The sequence below is a fragment of the Myripristis murdjan genome, chromosome 12, assembly GCF_902150065.1.
Source record: "Myripristis murdjan chromosome 12, fMyrMur1.1, whole genome shotgun sequence".
NCBI lineage: Eukaryota > Metazoa > Chordata > Actinopteri > Holocentriformes > Holocentridae > Myripristis > Myripristis murdjan.
In genome coordinates, this window is record NC_043991.1 from 3,868,157 (window position 1) to 3,886,255 (window position 18,099).

Consider the following 18,099-nt stretch of genomic DNA (forward strand, 5'->3'; position numbering starts at 1 on the left):
GCTATCTGTCTTTTTTATGGCGTGCGCGGTTATTTTTTTCTCCTCTGTCATGCGTCGGTCCAGCACCTGCCCGGCCGCCAGCCCTCCTCCGAGTGCAAGCAGCGATTATCCCCCCGTCTTTTTTTTTTCCTCCCTCCCTCGTTAACATTTGCATGCTGCAGCTTTAAACTCTTTTTTTCATTTTCATTTTAATTTTTATTTTCTTGCTCACTCGTGCTTGTAAACGGGAGCGAACTGTCAGCCGGATTTTGGGGAGGGAGGCCGGGACGACAACTGGCAAATACCTGAGATTCCTCTGAACAGGCTGAGACAGAGAGAGAGGGAGAGAGAGAGAGAGAGAGAGAGAGAGAGAGAGAGCGAGAGAGTCGGTGTTGTTGAAACACATTCAGAGTGCTGCGTCATTCAAGTTCACATGTGCAGACGGAGAAAGAAGAAAGACAAAGAGGAAAAAAGAAAGAAAAAAGAAAGAAAGGGAGGGAGAGAGAGAGAGAGAGAGAGAGAGAGAGAGAGAGAGAGAGAGAGAGAGCAGCCACGTGGATGTGCAGCCTCTGCGCTCGCAGGCACGGCGACCGAAACACAAACACACGGCTGCGTCTCCACTGTCATCACTGGTTACTGGGTGGAGCACTGTTATTAAATTTCTTGGAGAGGAGGACAAAAAAAGAAAGTGAAAGAGCAAAAGCACAGAGAGAGAGAGAGAGAGAGAGAAAGGGATAAATTTAACGCAGAGACCACAGACAGAGAGAGAGAGAGAGAGAGGAGGCAGGCGGATATTTAAAGCACAGAGAGGAGACAAAGGCAGATCAAGAGGAGAGCTCCTGCTGGCCATGTTACACAAGGTAAGGCTCTCATTTCAAACAAACAGCTGATTTCTGGCCATGTTGAGGCGCTGACTAACAGCAGGCTGAGGGTCAGGTGTGTCAGCAGCAGGGTCAGGCCCCGCCGGCGTTGGGAATCGAACCAGCAACCCTCCAACAAGCAGACGGCACTCGTGTTTGCTGGTTTTACTCGGAGCTCCAGGCGGCTGCAGCTCACAGAAAAGTTTGTTATCGTGACTGTCATGCCGTCTGATCTCTTCATGCTTGTGGTTTTCTCAAACCTGCGGTCCGGGGGCCGCCGGGGGTCCTTGAAAGGCTCTGAGTGGGTCCCCACTGGAGGGAGAGATGGCTTTCAGTGGCTTTCAGCGGAAGTTATAACAACAAGTTCACGTTTTTCTCAGAATTAGCACCGACTGCACACGGTTTTCCTCTGTTTTCTTTTCTCACCGTTCGATGAAAGTCTTCTCGAGGACAAAAGCAGCTCACGCGGGTGTCTGTGCATCTATTGCGCATCTATTTAGGGACATGAAAAAGTCTGGGAAACTCTGAACTAAAGCGAGCTGGCAGGTACGTTACGCTGATGCACGCTCCAGCACGCAGGCTGTCAGTCCGGCTGCTGATGTGCAGCAGGTTTTCAGACTGACTGTGCACATTGTTCATGTGTTTTCTTATTTCTCCACTCGACAAAAATCCTCTAGCATCAAAACGTGCATCTATTTTGCATCTGTTTAGGGGGTCCTTGACATGAAAAAGTCTGGGAAACCCTAAACTCTACACCCATCTGTTCCAAGTATATCAAAATGAACAAAAATACAAAAATCACAATATTTACAGTAAATGACTTAATATGAAAACCCTGCCTACCCACATTAAAGCTGCCTACCTCTTTACAGCAAGACTATCCTTATGAAGGGTTTGTGATGGCTTACAATTAGGGTATTAATTAGGTTGTGAACATGTAATAAATCATTAATAAACAGTCATAAACAAGCTATAACAGTTTAAATACACCAATGCAGGCTCACTTTTTGGCAAAACAAATTTAGTGCTGCACTGCATCTGCTCTGATAAATCTCAGATCTGGGATAATCGTCTACAGCATAGCTTAATAAATGAATTATAAGCCATTCCTAAACCCTTCATAGGGGTATCTTATTGTGAAGGGGCACCCATCTCTGTTTTTAAAATCTTCACAGATCAATTTGAGGTAACACCTTTCCCTTAAAGCGGGTAGACAGGGTTTTTTATATAAAGTCCTTTACTGCAAAAACTGAGATTTTTTTATGGTTTTTGTTTGTTTTAATTGTAACTGTTATTGTGAAGTGACACCTGAGGATGTTTATGTCTTTAACAGACAAGCTGAGGTCTGACCGTGACGTGTTTCTTCTTGAATTCCTTTATTTTCCTTAAATTTCTCTCTTCAGTCGTCGTTGTGGAGTGAATGTAACTCACTGGCTGCTGGTCTGCCGCCCGCTTCTCATGTTCTGCACTTACAACATGTGAATATTTTATTATATCTGACCCTCAGAGCCTGCTGCCGGCTGGTGGACTGCTTTCAAATGGAGTTTCATTGTGTTTTTATGCAATGACAAATACATAAATATCTACTATCTAATAAATGCTGAGGAAGGCCAAGGGCTGAAACGTGTTCCTTTGTGTTTACTGCTGTGTGGATTAAAATAATTTTTATACACTAAATTGCAAGAGCCCAGTTGCAAGGGGGAAAAAATGTTGGCATTTTATGTTTCTACAAACCAAGGAAACGTTGAAATATTAATATCTTCGAGTTTCATGATGCAGTATAAAATGAGCAAAAACCTGCAGAGTGAGGTTCAAGTCCCGTGCCAAGAAACAGCCGTGTTTGTTTTCATACCGTTCACCATGACCCTCTCCTAACCTTAACCACGACAGGGAACATTTTCCTGTCTTTAGCCGAGTGGTGCTGGTGGCTGACGAAGCCGACGAAGCACATTACGTTGAATCAGGCTGCACCACTTTGGCTGTGAGTCTGAATGCTGATGTGCAACACAGTTTGGGATCAGAAACAGACATTTCAAAACATTTGTTGGTTTGCAGAAACTTAAAAAGGCATCGTTTTCCTCTGGTGACCGGGTTGAGGCTGGCAGCTGTTTAGTAGTTTCCTTGTTGATCCTGGTTGATCCTGGTTGAGTTCTCCGGTTAGTTTTTGTGTGACGTGTTTTGTGTGTCGTCTGCTGTCCCTCCACAGTCGGCTGGGGGGTGAAACCAGAGATGGACAAGGCGGCTCTGCTCCCGGTGGTCAAAGCAGGAGACGGAAGGACCCTGTCCAGGTGGGTCGCTCACTGCCCGCACAAATCTGTTTTATCAAGTCACTGGGTCTGTCTCAAACGAAGGGCTAGATGACTTCTAGGTCGCAGCCCACGGTGCCCACGTAGGAGGCGTCCGACGGAGGTTCCGATATCAGGTATCCCGGAACTAAAAGTTTAGTGAATTGGGACGGTGTAGCCTGCGGAGGATTCCTACGTCATTATTATCGAGGCTTCCCGAAGCGCATTGGAGTGATGCAGCGTAAAATGACGAAGTAGGTTTGGGAGGTGTGTCGGTGAACACCTGTGCATGAAACCAAACGATAAGCAGCTTCAACGCTCTCAAGATGAACAACATGGATTCTGTAGTTTTATGTATTTTATTTTATTTTGTCTTCGTGAAGATGCAGGAAATTAAGATAATTGTTACACCTCACAAAGTGCAACAGACTATCCCAATTAAAGTAATTGTACACATGGCTACATTGTAACGTACCTGATGCGCTGATGGTTGCTATGGAAACATCATGCAAAATGCCTATCTAACTCATCTAACTAAACTTTTACGCATTTACAGGCGTTGTTCGGATACAGTTAACAGCTAAACCGAATCTATGGTGGTAATTATAGGCATGAAAACTTGATATGGCATGATATGAACATTAAGACGGTCTAAAACATGCTTCATAAGTCCAGCGATGGTGGCTCATCCAGAAATTCAACTGGACCGAAAGGTACCCTGGGAAGTAGGCTGTGATGTCGGCCGCGAAGCATCGTGGAGGTGTTTCCTGCAAATTAGTCAAAAATACGACCTAGGTAGCGTACAGCCTTTGAATTGGGACAGAGCCACTTCGTCTCAGATTCATCTCATAATCCCTGTTGTTTGCCCGCACAAATCTGACGAAACAAGGCAGAACAAGGCAGATCAGCCCACTAGAATACAGAAAGTGACACTTGATGCACGAAAACTCTGGAAACAAGTGGGATTATCTCATCACACTGGCAGATTTTTGACCTTGTTTTGAAGAAAATTAGAATCTAAAACTTCATGAGACACAGCGCTTTGTTAAGATAGAGATGTTTGCAGTGTGTGCTATTTATCACTTCAAAGCACTTTAATCTGAAGTAACCATATGGATACTTTCTGGCTACTTATTTATACTTATTTTTTTACTTACTTTTATACACTTTATATGCCAATAAAACATCTTACCAGTGTAATTGTTGTCAGCTTTGCCTGAGATATATCAAGCATCGTGCGAGGCTAATGAACGAGCCCTAGTCAGACCTGCAGTTTGTGAACAGGCAGGGCAGGCGACTGCTTGGGGCCCTGAGCTGACAGGGGCCCCTGAGACTAGGGGCCCGAGGCCTGTTTTTACCGAAATGTCTCAAAAATGTATTAGCCGCAGCTCAAGGCAGAATCTGAACCAGTGCTGAAAAAGTGCTGATAATGTGGCTTATTTACAATGTAACAGTGAGTTATTTATTTTGTTTTTTATTATTCTTTACATTTTTTTCTATATTCCTTGTTTATAGTGTTTATATTGCTTTTTGCTATTTATTATCTGTTTATACTGTTTATAATGTAAATTATGCTTAATATTTTGCTATCCACTTTGCTGCTGTAATGCTTGAAATTTACCCACCGTGGGACTAATAAAGGAATATCGTATCTTATCTTATCTTATTTATAATTTCACATACTTTATATTTTCAAAATGACAAGGTTTTTCATGTTATTGAATTCTAATATATTAGGTATGGTATGTGGACATTGGGAATAAAACAATTTAAAAAAGTATTGATTTCATACATTTTTCGTTGGTGTCAGAGTAATTATAACATGATGGTGATGGACACTGGTCAGAAGGGCCCCCTGGGAATTTTTGCTTAGGGCCCCAACAGGCTCAAGAATCACCTCTGGCCCTAGTGAATGATTGTTTGAAGCACAATAATGCACAATAACTGCATTATCGTGCGACGTATTCATAAATCTGCCGCATTTAACCACTCATGCGTCTGTGTCGCAGTGTGTTGTACTGTCAGTGTGGTGTTGTGTTGAATATCAGCTCACTGGGGAGGCTTTGTGGGCGTGAAATAAACATAAATTATTCAGAGATATGGACAGTTTCAAAATAGCTTATAATTGCACAGGTGGTGTGTTTGCTGCTCGCTGACAGGTGGTCTGCTGGTCTGTCAGGGGTTAATGTGACATGATCGGTTTCAGCTGTGTGAAAATTGAAATGTGGAGATTTTCTTCAATCCGGCTGCAGAATTAAATTCATCCCTGCTCTCAGAAACAGCTGTAGCTTAGATCATTTTTCATCCGTTCATCCTCTGGACGGCTGAATTTTCGAAGTTGCAGTGAGTCCTGCTTTCGGCTTCTTGCGCCTGTCCACTCCATCCACAAATTCGCCCCGTTTTCCCACAATCCTCTGCTAAACGTCTGCTCCTGTTCAGATGAATGGGCGCTCGGCTGTGTGTGAGTGAATGTGTGTTTTTTTTTTTTTGTTTTTTTTTTTTTGTTTTTTCAGGGCAGAGTTTCTGTCTCTGCTGAAAACCTACAACTGTTTCCTGAAGGACCAGACGCAGCTGCACCTCAGCTACCATCAGGTCGGTATCATGCTGTTCTATTCTATTCTATTCTATTCTATTCTAATGTATAATATTACATAGTTTTTATTCCTTGTTTTACTTAATTGTTTTGAACAGTTAGAGGAAAAACTAGCTGAGAATAAAGCCAAGTATCACTAACGGACCTGCACCATAAGTGTAATGGTAAAGTTGTTCACCTCCAGCAGCAGACACACTAAAATCAGCCAAAAGTTACCAGAATTTTTTTTTTTTTTTTTTGTCACCGATGTAACTTTTTGCAGAAATACCATGTTGAAATAATTTGTTTTGTTTTGTTTTTGTTTTTAGTTTTAGTTTGTCTGTTTCTGTTCTGTTCTGCTCTCTCTCAGCTCTGTTTAGGTTCATTTCTGTTCGGTTCTGTTCACTTCGTTTCTTTTCGTTTTGGCTCGGCTGTGGAGCTGCAGCGCCACACTCTGGTGACTCGGAGCTGATCTATAAAAGAAAGAAAGAGAGCGCCTCAGTGTTTACTCCTTTAACCAAATAATCTGAGCCCAGTTTCAGTGCTCAGAGAGTCACAGGGTGATTTTCAGCAAACCGGAGCGTTTGGTGTTGAATCAGAGAACAGAGGCTCACGACTTCACTTCTTCAATTCAATTCTTGTCACTTAATCAAACAGCCTCTGCTGCTGCCACACGACCCAGAGCCACGTCTCCTCCACCTGGACAGGCTCATGAAATATGAAAATGCTTGTTGTTTTTAAGAGCCCGTCCACCTCTCAGTCAGCATGTCCCGGTCAGGGAAGGGAACAAGAGTGTCAAAATTAGACAATTAGACAAGTAGACAATATGTTTTGTCTGTAAGACCCTGACTGGAATACTGCACATCTGGACTCGAGAAAAAACTTCTATCTTCCCACTTTCATGTCCAAACGGAAAGCATGAAGAAAAAAAATGCAATTATATTGTTTTAATTAAACAAAAGGTTGGCTCGACTGTCTGTCTGCTGTCTAACAAAATTAAAAAAAATAAATGCGATAGACAGTAGAACATATACATTGCTGAGCAGAGGTTGGTTGCAACTATTTTACCAAATTGCCTCCACAAAGTTGCCATAAATTTGCAGAAACAGATTCAAAGGTTTGGCAGATCTTATAGTTTTGTCATATTACTAAACGTCCAAAATGTGCAGTGGTTTATGAGAACCTGGACAAGTTTCTCTCTCTAATTCGGAAAAATGAGCAGATAAATCTGACTCATCTCTGGCTGGGTAAACCTCGTTTTTCAGATTTTTCCTTTGCATTTTTAGCCAAAGTGAAAACTAATCAGTGACATCAGAGTCTCCCTGAGGACAAACCACTGATTAGTTGTAAAATGTCCAAATATATATATATATATATATATATATATATATATATATGTATATATATATATATATATATATATATATATATATATATATATATTGTTTTACTTCTTGAAAACTGCACACCTTTTGGAGATGGATAGATGTTATATAATGAGTTTGGGTGTGCAGGTGAAATCTGATTTTTGCAGTCACATGTATGTTTCTGTCTGCCTGTGTGTGTGGATCAGGGTGATGATGGCGAGGTGGTGGTGGAGGGCTTCCTGAACATCTGCTGGGGGGTACGGAGGCCCATCAGGCTCAAAATACAGGACGACAAACAGACGCTTCCCTCTCCTCAGCTCACGTCACCCGACCCCGTCAGCCCCATCAGCCCTGTCGGAGGCAAGAGGTTGTTTTCAGGTTTTTGTGTGTCATTTTGCCAGAATCACAGAGCGAGGCACAGTGGGAGTCAACAATGATCTGAAATCAAAAATGTATAGAGGGAAAAGCTGTTTATTAAGTTGATTAGGTTTTATCAACATCTATTGCCACAGGTTGCTATGGACATTTCATCAGGGCTTTTATTCTCTCTAATGTGTTAAATGTGTTGCTGATACTGAATATGCAGCCAAAAGAAATGAGAGCCAATTTCACACAAGCCATTTAATCTCATGTTCAGTGTCCAAATCTTGTTTTTCTTCAAATTAGGTTAAAAAAAAAAAAAAAAAAAAAATCTGCCAGTGGGACGGGATAATTCCACTTATTTCAAATGCTAATCAACTTAGTTAACATTCGCTGGCTCTTATCAGAGAACAGTAGCTAATGTTTCCTAGCCTTAACCAAGTGGTTTTTGTGGATAATGAAGAAATCAAAGCAAATAAAAGCTAAAACAGCTAAAATAGCCGACGTTAGCAGTCACATGACGTCGACGCAGCTCCACCACATTGGCTTTAAATCTAAATGTTGATATGCAACATATTTCTGATTCAGAAACGTTGACTTTTCAACAGATTTGTTGGTTTGCAGAAACGTGCAAAAGGCAGGATTTTATTCTCCTGACTGTGTTGCCCACCGCGGCCATTTTAACACTGAATGTGAGGATAAATAAAGATTTTTTTGCAGTGCACTCTCTTCACCTTCACCAATAGGAGAAAATCACAGGGAAAAAAAGACAACAGCACAGAAGAGACAAATAAATCTAAACACCAGGGAGGGAAACCAATTCAGAATCCTGGGAAACCAAAGCGTCCAGCTGCCGCTCTTATTCTGAAGATCATCAATCTGTGATGTTCCCTGCTTTGTGATTAATTTAACTTCAGCTACTCCCATTTCAGTTTGTGATTTCCTACATTTCCCACAATGACTTTCAACAACCCTGCAGATGCTGGGCGCCCGCTGCCGTGTGGGTGGAAAGACCAATACGGATGATGATGGCGTGGAAAGTTTTGTGAGAGTGGATCTGCAGAAATGTGACCCGCTGCTGCATTACTGCTCCTCCTGAACAGCATAATAGAATAGAAGAGAATAGCATAAAGAAAAATGCAAACAACAAATTAGACCCAGAAATGCAAAGTACATTATAATATGTGATTTTTTTTTATCCATGTCCAAGTGTTTTTAGACAAGAGACGGGCCTCACAAAGGGATTAAATTAGTTTTATAATAATAACACTAGGATGACAGTATATTTTTTTTAGTTTTACGACATCAGAGAATCAGGAGTTTTCCACTGTGCAGCCTTGATACCATGACAAAGTGATCAAACCGTACAGTTTGTTGACACAGCAACAACTTAGCAGCAGTGATGTGATGCTGTAGACGCACTAATCATTACAAAGAACATTCCTTTACACAGGAAGCTGAGATGTGGGCTTCACAATTTACAGGCTAGTCAAAACTGGTGATTATCTTCATGTATAATGCAGCAAACAGTCAGTAAGGGATTCATGCTGACATTTCACTGATGATTGATCCAGTTAAAACTCACACACACATATACTGCCACAATAAAGATCAGGGAGGGGACTACGGGACATCCATCCATCTGTTTGTCCCCAAGTGAGTTCAGAAGACGAATTTTCACACCGGAGTCCAACATTTTGAATATAAAAGTGGCCAAAATCAGCACCATAAACAAGCCAAAAAGCTCCCAAACTCCTGATCAATATCTCACACAGTTTATTTCTCTTTATGTAACACTGAATCATCTCTCTCTCTGTGTTTTCATATCTGTGTAGAGGCATGACGCGGTGGGGCGAGTACAGCGACCTTCACCACATCGACGAGATGGCAGAGACGCCCCAGGAGACGGGAGGCAGCAGTCCATCAGCAGGTTCGTTTGTTTTGTTTTTTTTTTCCTTCCTTGCCAAGAACAGGGAAGAAGGGGAAGAAAAATTGGCAGGTTTTCTGATAAACTGTGTCATTTTGCAGTCTTGCATGCTGAAGGTGTTTTAATTGGTTTCCAGGTCATGAATTCTTGCTGAAGTGATTTGTGATGGGACACACGGGGTCAGGGGATGGGATGTTTATTTAACATGTCACTTTAATTTACCTCGCTCCAACCTTACAGTCACTTTAGTCATCATTTATAATATGCTGTCTGTTTTTCTAGGGACCTTCACTATCATTTTTTTTTTTTTTCAGTGTTTTATCACTGTTTATCGCTGTAAACACAAGTATTGCAACATTGGGCCATCTTAAGGTTAACCAAAAATTAAAAAACAGAAAAACAAAGTTGTTTTTCCTTTTTTGTTGTCAGAATCAAAAAACATAAAAATAAGAAAACCACCACAGCTAACCCTAACCCTAACCCTGGTTTACCTCTGGGGCTGTTTTCTTTATAAATCTGGCAGAACATTGTGCTGTCAAGACATTTTTTGTGGCGACACCTGAGATTAGGTTGAGCTGCAGTAAAAGTGTTAGTGTTGCAGTAAAAACTCAAATAAAAAGTCACAGCAAGATTAAAGTATATGCTGTACATGCCTGTAATCACATTCAATAACCCAATCAGATTAAAGTAAGAAATGAGGTCAAACTGTGACACGTGGGGATCCAACCAGTTTTACCCTCATGCTGCAAAATAATTCATATCATTCATATAATTCAATAATTAATATTCTGCTTCTGAGATTATGAGTTTATCAGAATACTCCATCTGTTTTAGACACATGGAGTATTTTGAGTATTCTGTATTTAATCAGAATTATCCACGTGTCTTAATCAGATTAAGACACACGGACTATTTTGTTTTACCTCCTCAGTGTTCTGATTGTAATCAGAATAGCCCACATGTCTTAATCTGATTAAGACATGGAGTATTTTAAATCTAAAATTCAGAGTATTCTGATTCTAGTCAGAGTAGTCTACATGTGTTAATCTGATTAAGACTCGTGGACTATTCGTACGACAATCAGAATGCGCAGAATATTTACAGATTCTGAGATTCTGGGTATTCGGAGTATTCAGATTATATTCAGAATACACTTAATCAGATTACTGAAGACACATGGAGTATTGTGATTGTTACTGATTCTGATTATAACCATAGTTTGAATGGATGTTTCTTGTTCCAAGCATTTCCTTAATATGTTAACCATCAAAACACTGCAGTTCATGTAAATATGGTCAATAAAAAGGTTAAGTTCCCAGTGTGGATGGCCAAATGACACTTTGACGGGATGTTTGTGGACACATTTACCACGACAACTGACTCTTGACTAACCTTCCAGTGGGAGTTTGACCAAACGGACAGAGCGACAGTCCTCTAACCTGTCTGTCTGTCCCGCTGCTGGTCCAGGTGAGGGTTTTATCGATGTGTCTGTCTCTGTAGGCCCCGTCATTTACGAGACCACCACGCTGCGCCCGGCCAGGCTGAAGCCGTCCGAGCTGGAGGCGGAGTCCAACTTGTTTCGCTGCATGAGTGACGCCTCGCTGGTGAAGAGGCGGAGGGGGAAGGTCAAGTCAGCGGCGCAGAGGGAGAGAGAAAGACAACACCGCTTCTCCATCAATGGACACTTCTACAACTATAAGGTGGTTTTTCTAACTCGGCGTCTCTTGTCCGTCTTCCCCTCTTGTCCTTTTTACCCTCAACCGGGGGCAGGAAGGAGTGGACAGGTGTGATGAACAGCTGAAAAATTACTCAAAATGATCAAAAAAACAAAAAGACCAGGTGTTGTGCTGCTACAAAAATGTCCTGGCCTGTAAGTTCTGCTCTGAAAACATAAGAAAACATGTTTGTGTGGCACAGACTCCAGCAAAAATCACATCATCATCACTTTAATCGTTATTTTTTCATCGAAACAGAACTGAAATTATGATACAGAAATTACCAATTCCACTAAAATCATATTGCAATATCACAATATCTCATGGAGTAACTACTAATCATTTGCAAACAGACAAACAGTATATTTTTTTCCTCTCAGTAAATATCCCAATGATCTCTTGATAGAACGATCTTTTGATAATTTGTGTTTGCCGTCGCTTGCTGCTGATTTTAAAAATGGCAAGGGCTATAATTTCATGTTGCTTCCTGGGTTCCTGCTTCCTCAAAAGGGTTCCTGTGATTTGGAGAAAGTTGCTGCAGTGGAAAACGAGATTTTTGTGGAGCCGTTAGAGTGAAACCAAACGGGAATCCAGATTAAACCCAAAAAACGCACCCCCCTGTGCCTCCCTAATCTCAGACAAAACCATTTTACAGATCATTATGAAAACAGAGAAATGAGGATCATGTCTTATTCCCATTTATTCACCCGTCTCTCTCTCTCTCTCTCTCTCTCTCTCTCTCTCTCTCTCCAGACCTCCATCTTCACTCCATCCGTTGGCACTCCCACGAAGGTTCGGATCTCCAGCAAGCTGACCACAGACCAGGTGATCGAACAGCTGCTGAGCAAGTTCAAGGTGAAGCTTCAACAAAAATCCATCGTTCAATTTGACCACATTAATGTCTCTAAACACACAATCAACATCATTTTTTTTGTTTTGTTTAGTTTAGTTTAGTTTTGTCTTTTGTTTTTTGTTTCATATTTAATGACTTTTGGGCAAACATGAAATTAGCATGATATTATTTAAATGGTAATTTAATTTAATGGTAAGTTTTAATCCATAGGGGTTTCATTCCCATTGGCCCTGGGCTGTTTGATGTGATCAGTTACCTCATTATAATGTGATAAGCGATCACATTATAATGAGATCACCTATCTTATTATTATATCTTACTGAGAAATGTTAATAGATATCTTGGTGTAACGGCAGTAGTGTCTTATTATATCCAGATAAGCTTATGTGTCATAATTACAGGAAAAAGGTGTCATTTTAATATGATAATATATAATATATATTATATAATATATGATAATATTTAATATGATAATAAATATAGTGAGAAAAAAGACTTTCGTTGTTGCAAGTTTCATGTTATAATGAGATGATGCCGGCTGTGTTTTGCTGTTGTTGTTGTTTTATTTGTCCAGAAATCACAACAGCAATGTTTTTTTTCCCTTCAGAATAAGACGATGCTGATGAAAATGTCTGTGTATGTGTGTGTGTGTGTGTGTGTGTGTGTTTGTGTGTGATTTGTTCATCCTGCAGATAGAGAATGATCCTCAGGAGTTTGCCCTCTACTGTGTTCACCAGAGCGGAGGTACAGGAACGTCACCGTCACACCTGAGGTTAAATGGGACTTCAGGATTAGTGTGTGATGTGACTAGTGTGTGTGTGTGTGTGTGTGTGTGTGTGTGTTTTCCAGAGAGGAGGAAGCTGAGTAACAGAGACCAGCCCTTATGGGAGCGAATACTCCAGGGTCCCTCTGAAGACATCATGAAGATATTTCTGATGGACAGAGACGAGCAGGAAGTCAGCAACGATGTGAGCGCTTCACCTCCACCCCGCACGCATCGCTTAAAGGAAACATCCACCCAAAAAACACTCAGACGGCTGTCAGAGAGCAGCTGTTGGCGCACGTATTGTTGGGTGGTGTATTTTTCCTAGTCATGTGGATTATTTTACAGCATTTTATTTTGAAAGAGGACGTCCTGTTTCACACAGCGCGATGACGTGTTTCTGCTTTTGAATCAAACCTAGTTGAAAGCGGATTCTGTGATTGTTTTTTCTCCACAGCGTGCGGCCAATCGCATTTTAGAAATGAAAATAAATAAATAAACAGCTGATTTCAAAGCTGTGCTTAAAAAAAAAAAACGAGTGACGACAACCTTCATAGAAATGTTGTGGAGTCAAAAGTCCCGTCTTTGAAATGCAGCCGAGCAAAAGTCACACGTTTTCAACTACAAGTACAAATGTTCAAAAAGTGACTTAGTTTAATTGTAATTTGTCTTTTTTCCTCTGCTTGTCTCACGCTCTTCTGTCCTGATCGTATTGATCTCAGAGGGAAACTGGGTCGCTGAAGCTGCAAAGGACAGGATGGATATTTTAAAACCAGAATCAGAATTAGAAATCCTGTATTGATCTGTGAGGGGAAACTGGGTCAGCTGCAGAGGCTCAGATTCTCAAGAGAAGAATTAAATTACAAGAAACAGAAAAGAAATTAGAAATATTAAAAAAACATGTGCCTTTTGTAAATCAGTGTGTGCGCGGTGCAAAGCTGCAAGAGCAAAAACAAATCAAGTCTGTGTTTTGTGACTCATTTAGAAAATCTGTTATTCCATGATGTCGCTCACCGAGAAACTTTGACAGTTTTTTATTCAGCTGCTTGTTGTTGTTGTTGTTGTTTATCTGTTCAGTTTGTCATTCACTCGCTCTCTGTCCTTCTGATTTGTCCTCTTGTCTTCTCTCGTTTCCTTTCTTCTCTCATTTTTTCCATCTTCTCCTTTTCATTTTATTTATTCTTCTGCTTTCTCTTTATCTCCTCTCCTTTCCGCTTTTCCTTTCCTCTCCTCTCCTTTCTTCTCCTTGTTTCTCTCCATCTCCTCGTTTCCTCTCCTTGTTTCCTCTCCCCTCCTCATATCCTTTCCTCTTCTCTCCTCTCCTCTCCTCTTGTTTCCTCTCCTCGTTTCCTCTCCTTTCCTCATTTCCTTTCCTTTTTTCCTCTCCCCTCCTCATTTCCTCAACTCTCCTCTCCTCTCCTCATTTCCTTTCCGCTCCTCATTTCCTTTCATCTCCTCTCTTCGTTTCCTTTCTTCTTCCTCTCCTCATTTCCGTTGCTCTCCTCGTTCCTCTCCTCTCCTCGTTTCTTTTCCTTTCCTGTCCTCATCTTCTCTCCTCTCTTCCCCTCCTCTCCTTGCTTCCTCTCCTCGTTTCCTCTCCTCTTCCTCTCCTCATTTCCTTTGCTCTCCTTGCTTGCTCTCCTCATTTCCTCTCTTCTTCCTCTCCTCATTTCCTTTCCGCTCCTCGTTTCCTTTCATCTCCTCTCTTCATTTCCTTTTTATTTTCTCTCCTCATTTCCGTTGCTCTCCTCATTCCTCTCCTCTCCTCGTTTCTTTTCCTTTCCTGTCCTCATCTTCTCTCCTCTCTTCCCCCTCCTCTCCTTGCTTCCTCTCCTCGTTTCCTCTCCTCTTCCTCTCATCATTTCCTTTGCTCTCCTTGTTTCTTCTCTTCATTTCCTCTCTTCTTCCTCTCCTCATTTCCTTTGCTCTCCTTGTTTCCTTTCTTCTCACTGTGTCCTTTCCTCTTCTCTTCTTTCCTCTCCTCTCTCCTCCCCTCCTCTCCCCTCCTCTCCCGTCCACCAGGTGGCTCAGTACCTGAACCTGGAGCTTCCCATCCTGGAGCATGTTCTGCTGAAACTCAAAGAAGAGGAGAACAGAGAGATCCAGAGAGTCATTAGCAAGTCAGTAACTCGGACACAGCTGCTCCTTAAACCTTTGCCCAAATAATGCAATCAATAATGCAAAAAAAAAAATTAACCTGGTTAAAAATCACCTGATAATATTTTTGTTTTAGCAGCCCTCGTTATCACGGGGGGTTTTCCAAGGGGATTTATACTGTGAATCAAGTGACAGTTTGACTTACGCCGGTATTTCAGAGCTCTTTGACGTCAAAAATCCACTAAACTGCACTCTGTTGCCAGCAGCAATAATGGATCTCCAGGTTTATAGATTTGAGAAACTGAGACAGGGATGTAGTTTGTAATATAATACACTCGTGTTCAGTTTTATGTACAGATATTTTGAGGTGAATCAGCAGGACGTGCATCTCCTGATACCACAGGACCTGCACAGGGGGTCAAACACAAATTTATACACAGTTTGAAAAGGTTTATTTAGTTTTCCAATACTCCTCAAGACTTTTTCCTCTTAAAGACGTTGTAATTATATTCACCTGTCATATTTCATCTGCTGTGCCCTCTGCAGGCTTTTCTTGTCAGCTGATTGATGCAGGTTTTGGTAGGGTAACAGCGCCCCCTCTTGTCCAACATTCTCATGACACTGAGAGACGGTAAACTGGGATGAGGAGACCAGTGCTCATGAAATTGTTGGACAGGAGGGGGCGCTGCTGTGCTCAGGAAACATCACTGGAACATTTTCATGTCCGAGTTCAGATTTATTTAGAGGCTAAAATCAATATTTACAGTCTCAAGGGGCTTTACAGGACCACAGGATCACTACAAAAAAAAAGAAAAAAGAAATAGAAAAAGAAATAGGGAAAAATGGGGGAAATCACATTATTTTTCAGATTAAAGAGATTTTTTTTGTAGGGAGAAAATCTTGAGAAGCACACATTTATACTTTTCACAGGATGTAAACTCAGGCCTATTTCTCAAATGGTTTCATTAAGACAGACGTGTGAGCCATGAGGAAATATTTCAGTCTTTACAGTGGAATCAGTGCAGTAACAGCTGTCGGCCAGGTGATGGCACTAATGTACTCCAAATTACTTTCTGCTGCTTTGCTCTGTAATCTGTAATCTGTACTCTGTGTGTGTGTGTGTGTGTGTGTGTGTGTGTCAGGTACCACCACCAGCACAGGCTCCTGTCCCACATCCTGAGCAGTAAGGTGTCTCCTCACATCGAGACGAGTGTTTGACACGCAGGCGGAAACGACACACAAACAACAAATCAAGCGTCTAAATGAGAAAAGGGGACGAGACGGTTTCCATCACATCTGCAGCGCCGGAGCCGTCTGATCCTGAAGACGAAGACACGGCAGACCGTCAAAAACTGAGGACAGGGATGAAAACCTTTCAGTCGACGAAGCACCGCTCCCACAGGAAAAGTGAGGAGTGACGGTTTTTCCAGAGAAGCAGCTGCTGCGTCTCCTCTGTTGCTCTGTTTGTTTTTGTTTCATTTCACTTCAGTGTATTTTATTTTATAATTTAATTCAATTTAATTTTGTTTTGACATAATTTTGACATTATTTTCAGAAAAAATAAGTCGTTTTTTTTTTAGGTATCTTCCCAGTGATGACAAAAAACAAAGTGATAAAATAAAAACTGTTTAAAGCACTTAAAGAAAAGAGACAAGCCTAAAAAAGGGCCCCTTAAAAAATATCTCTAAAACAAAAGTAAATCAAATTTTATTTTAACACAACCTCTTTTGACCGGTGGCTTGTCTTAACATCCAAAAAACAAACTATACCATCACAGCTTCATGCAGGCGGGAAGGCACTGTGAGATACTTGATGCAAAAATGGCTTCTCTTCAGTTTTGTTTGTTTCTTTTTACTGATGATAGAAACTGTCTCCCACTTCCTGCTCCTACATGACCAATCCAACCTCCTGAAAATGCCACGGTACAGTAAAAATTAAAAACAACAGCAGGGGGTGATATCTCGATCCTCCTGAAAAGAAAAGTGTAATGACATTTTATGGCATGAACGCTTTCCATTTCAAAATAAAATCCCCCCTATTTTCAAAATGTGACACATGGACACTGTCCATTTCAAATCCACATGATCCACCGTGTAAATACGACAACTTCGGAGCTGCTGTGAGGTTTATGTTTTTCATTTTGACAGAGCCAGGCTAACGACTCCCATAGACTTCAAGTCTTTATGCTAAGCTAACAGGAAATGCCACCCATAGGAACTGAACCACTGGATGTACAGAGGAGAAAATGGTGTCCAACATCCGGTCTCAGTCTGGGGAAGATGGGAAATGAGATTTTGTACCAAAATGTTGGCATATTCCTTTAATCTCAACTTTGTCCTAACCATACCAAGTGTTTTTAGTGCCTAAATTTAAACAAATTGTGATCGTTTTGACATCCACAAGAAGAGAGGAAATGAGGAGAGGAGAACACGGCTTGTGGCATATCTCCTGCCGCCAGTGGGGGGCGCTAACTTAGGAAACACTCCTGTGGGTCGTACGAGAGGGTAGGAACAAATGACTCGTGTGGTCGTGTGGGTTGGACGACTTGTTGGACACACAGTGCAACAAAAAATTATTACGGCATGAAAATGAAAGCCGCTATCAAACATTAGTGAAGCTGATAAGAACATGGTAAAAAAACAAAGCATCTTTGTAAACACCAGGCGACAAGGTTTACCCAAAAATTATGTTTATACAATGTTTTGGAGTGAAAGCTTTCGTTGTTGTGCGATGTCGCTCCTGTCGGGCGCCGCCGCATTTCATCCCCGTCCTTTCGAACGAAGTCAAAAAATAAATCTGAGGCAGGAAATATTCTGTTCCTCTCTCTGTTGATACCAACATGAAATCAGCCGACAACGCTTTCCACCTCTTTCGGGCTCAGCGGGGGCTGTTCTTAAAAGGATTATGCAATTTGTTTCAAATAAAAGCAATCCATCACCGAGCGCTTTAGCAGGATTTGGCGAGTCGAGCGCCCAGCAGGAGGGAATACAGCAGAGAAACATGAGGAGTTTGGAAAATGGCATACACTCTTATAATTTGATGGGTGTCATTAAACTAAAAAAGGCATTGTGTGTTCAAAAGGGTAGTAACAAGCTCAAGGTTTGAAATGACAAAATAATAAAGATAAAAAAAAAAAATACATGGTACTTTTAAAGCTCAGCAGCTAACTCTAAAGGTCATCTATGCTTCAGACATTTTGAGCTGTACTTACCTTTAAAATCCTAAACTCAATTGTTTAGGAGAGTTTTGGATTAATATTATTCAACCCGCATCGTATGCTTCTGTTTTTTTGTTTTTTTTCCCCTTTATTTTCCACTTTTA

General features: G+C 41.2%; 1 protein-coding gene across 1 annotated transcript; it reads left to right on the plus strand.

Annotated features, from left to right (window-relative positions):
• The first annotated feature begins 767 nt into the window (after positions 1–767).
• On the plus strand, positions 768–16,258 carry rassf6 (Ras association domain family member 6). Its single transcript, XM_030065915.1, has 11 exons — positions 768–839; positions 3,046–3,127; positions 5,638–5,716; positions 7,270–7,430; positions 9,259–9,353; positions 10,851–11,050; positions 11,819–11,920; positions 12,611–12,662; positions 12,768–12,886; positions 14,704–14,801; positions 15,921–16,258. The coding sequence occupies exons 2-11, from the start codon at positions 3,069–3,071 to the stop codon at positions 15,994–15,996; spliced, it is 1,041 nt and encodes a 346-aa protein (XP_029921775.1). The 5' UTR covers positions 768–839; positions 3,046–3,068; the 3' UTR covers positions 15,997–16,258.
• Positions 16,259–18,099: the final 1,841 nt, after the last annotated feature.

Excerpts from the sequence above, each read along its gene's own strand:
- rassf6 (XM_030065915.1), top strand. The coding sequence starts at position 3,069 with ATGGACAAGGCGGCTCTGCTCCCGGTGGTCAAAGCAGGAGACGGAAGG. Across the intron at positions 9,354-10,850 it reads AGGCAGCAGTCCATCAGCAG|GCCCCGTCATTTACGAGACC; the intron begins GTTCGTTTGTTT and ends CTGTCTCTGTAG. Across the intron at positions 14,802-15,920 it reads ATCCAGAGAGTCATTAGCAA|GTACCACCACCAGCACAGGC; the intron begins GTCAGTAACTCG and ends TGTGTGTGTCAG.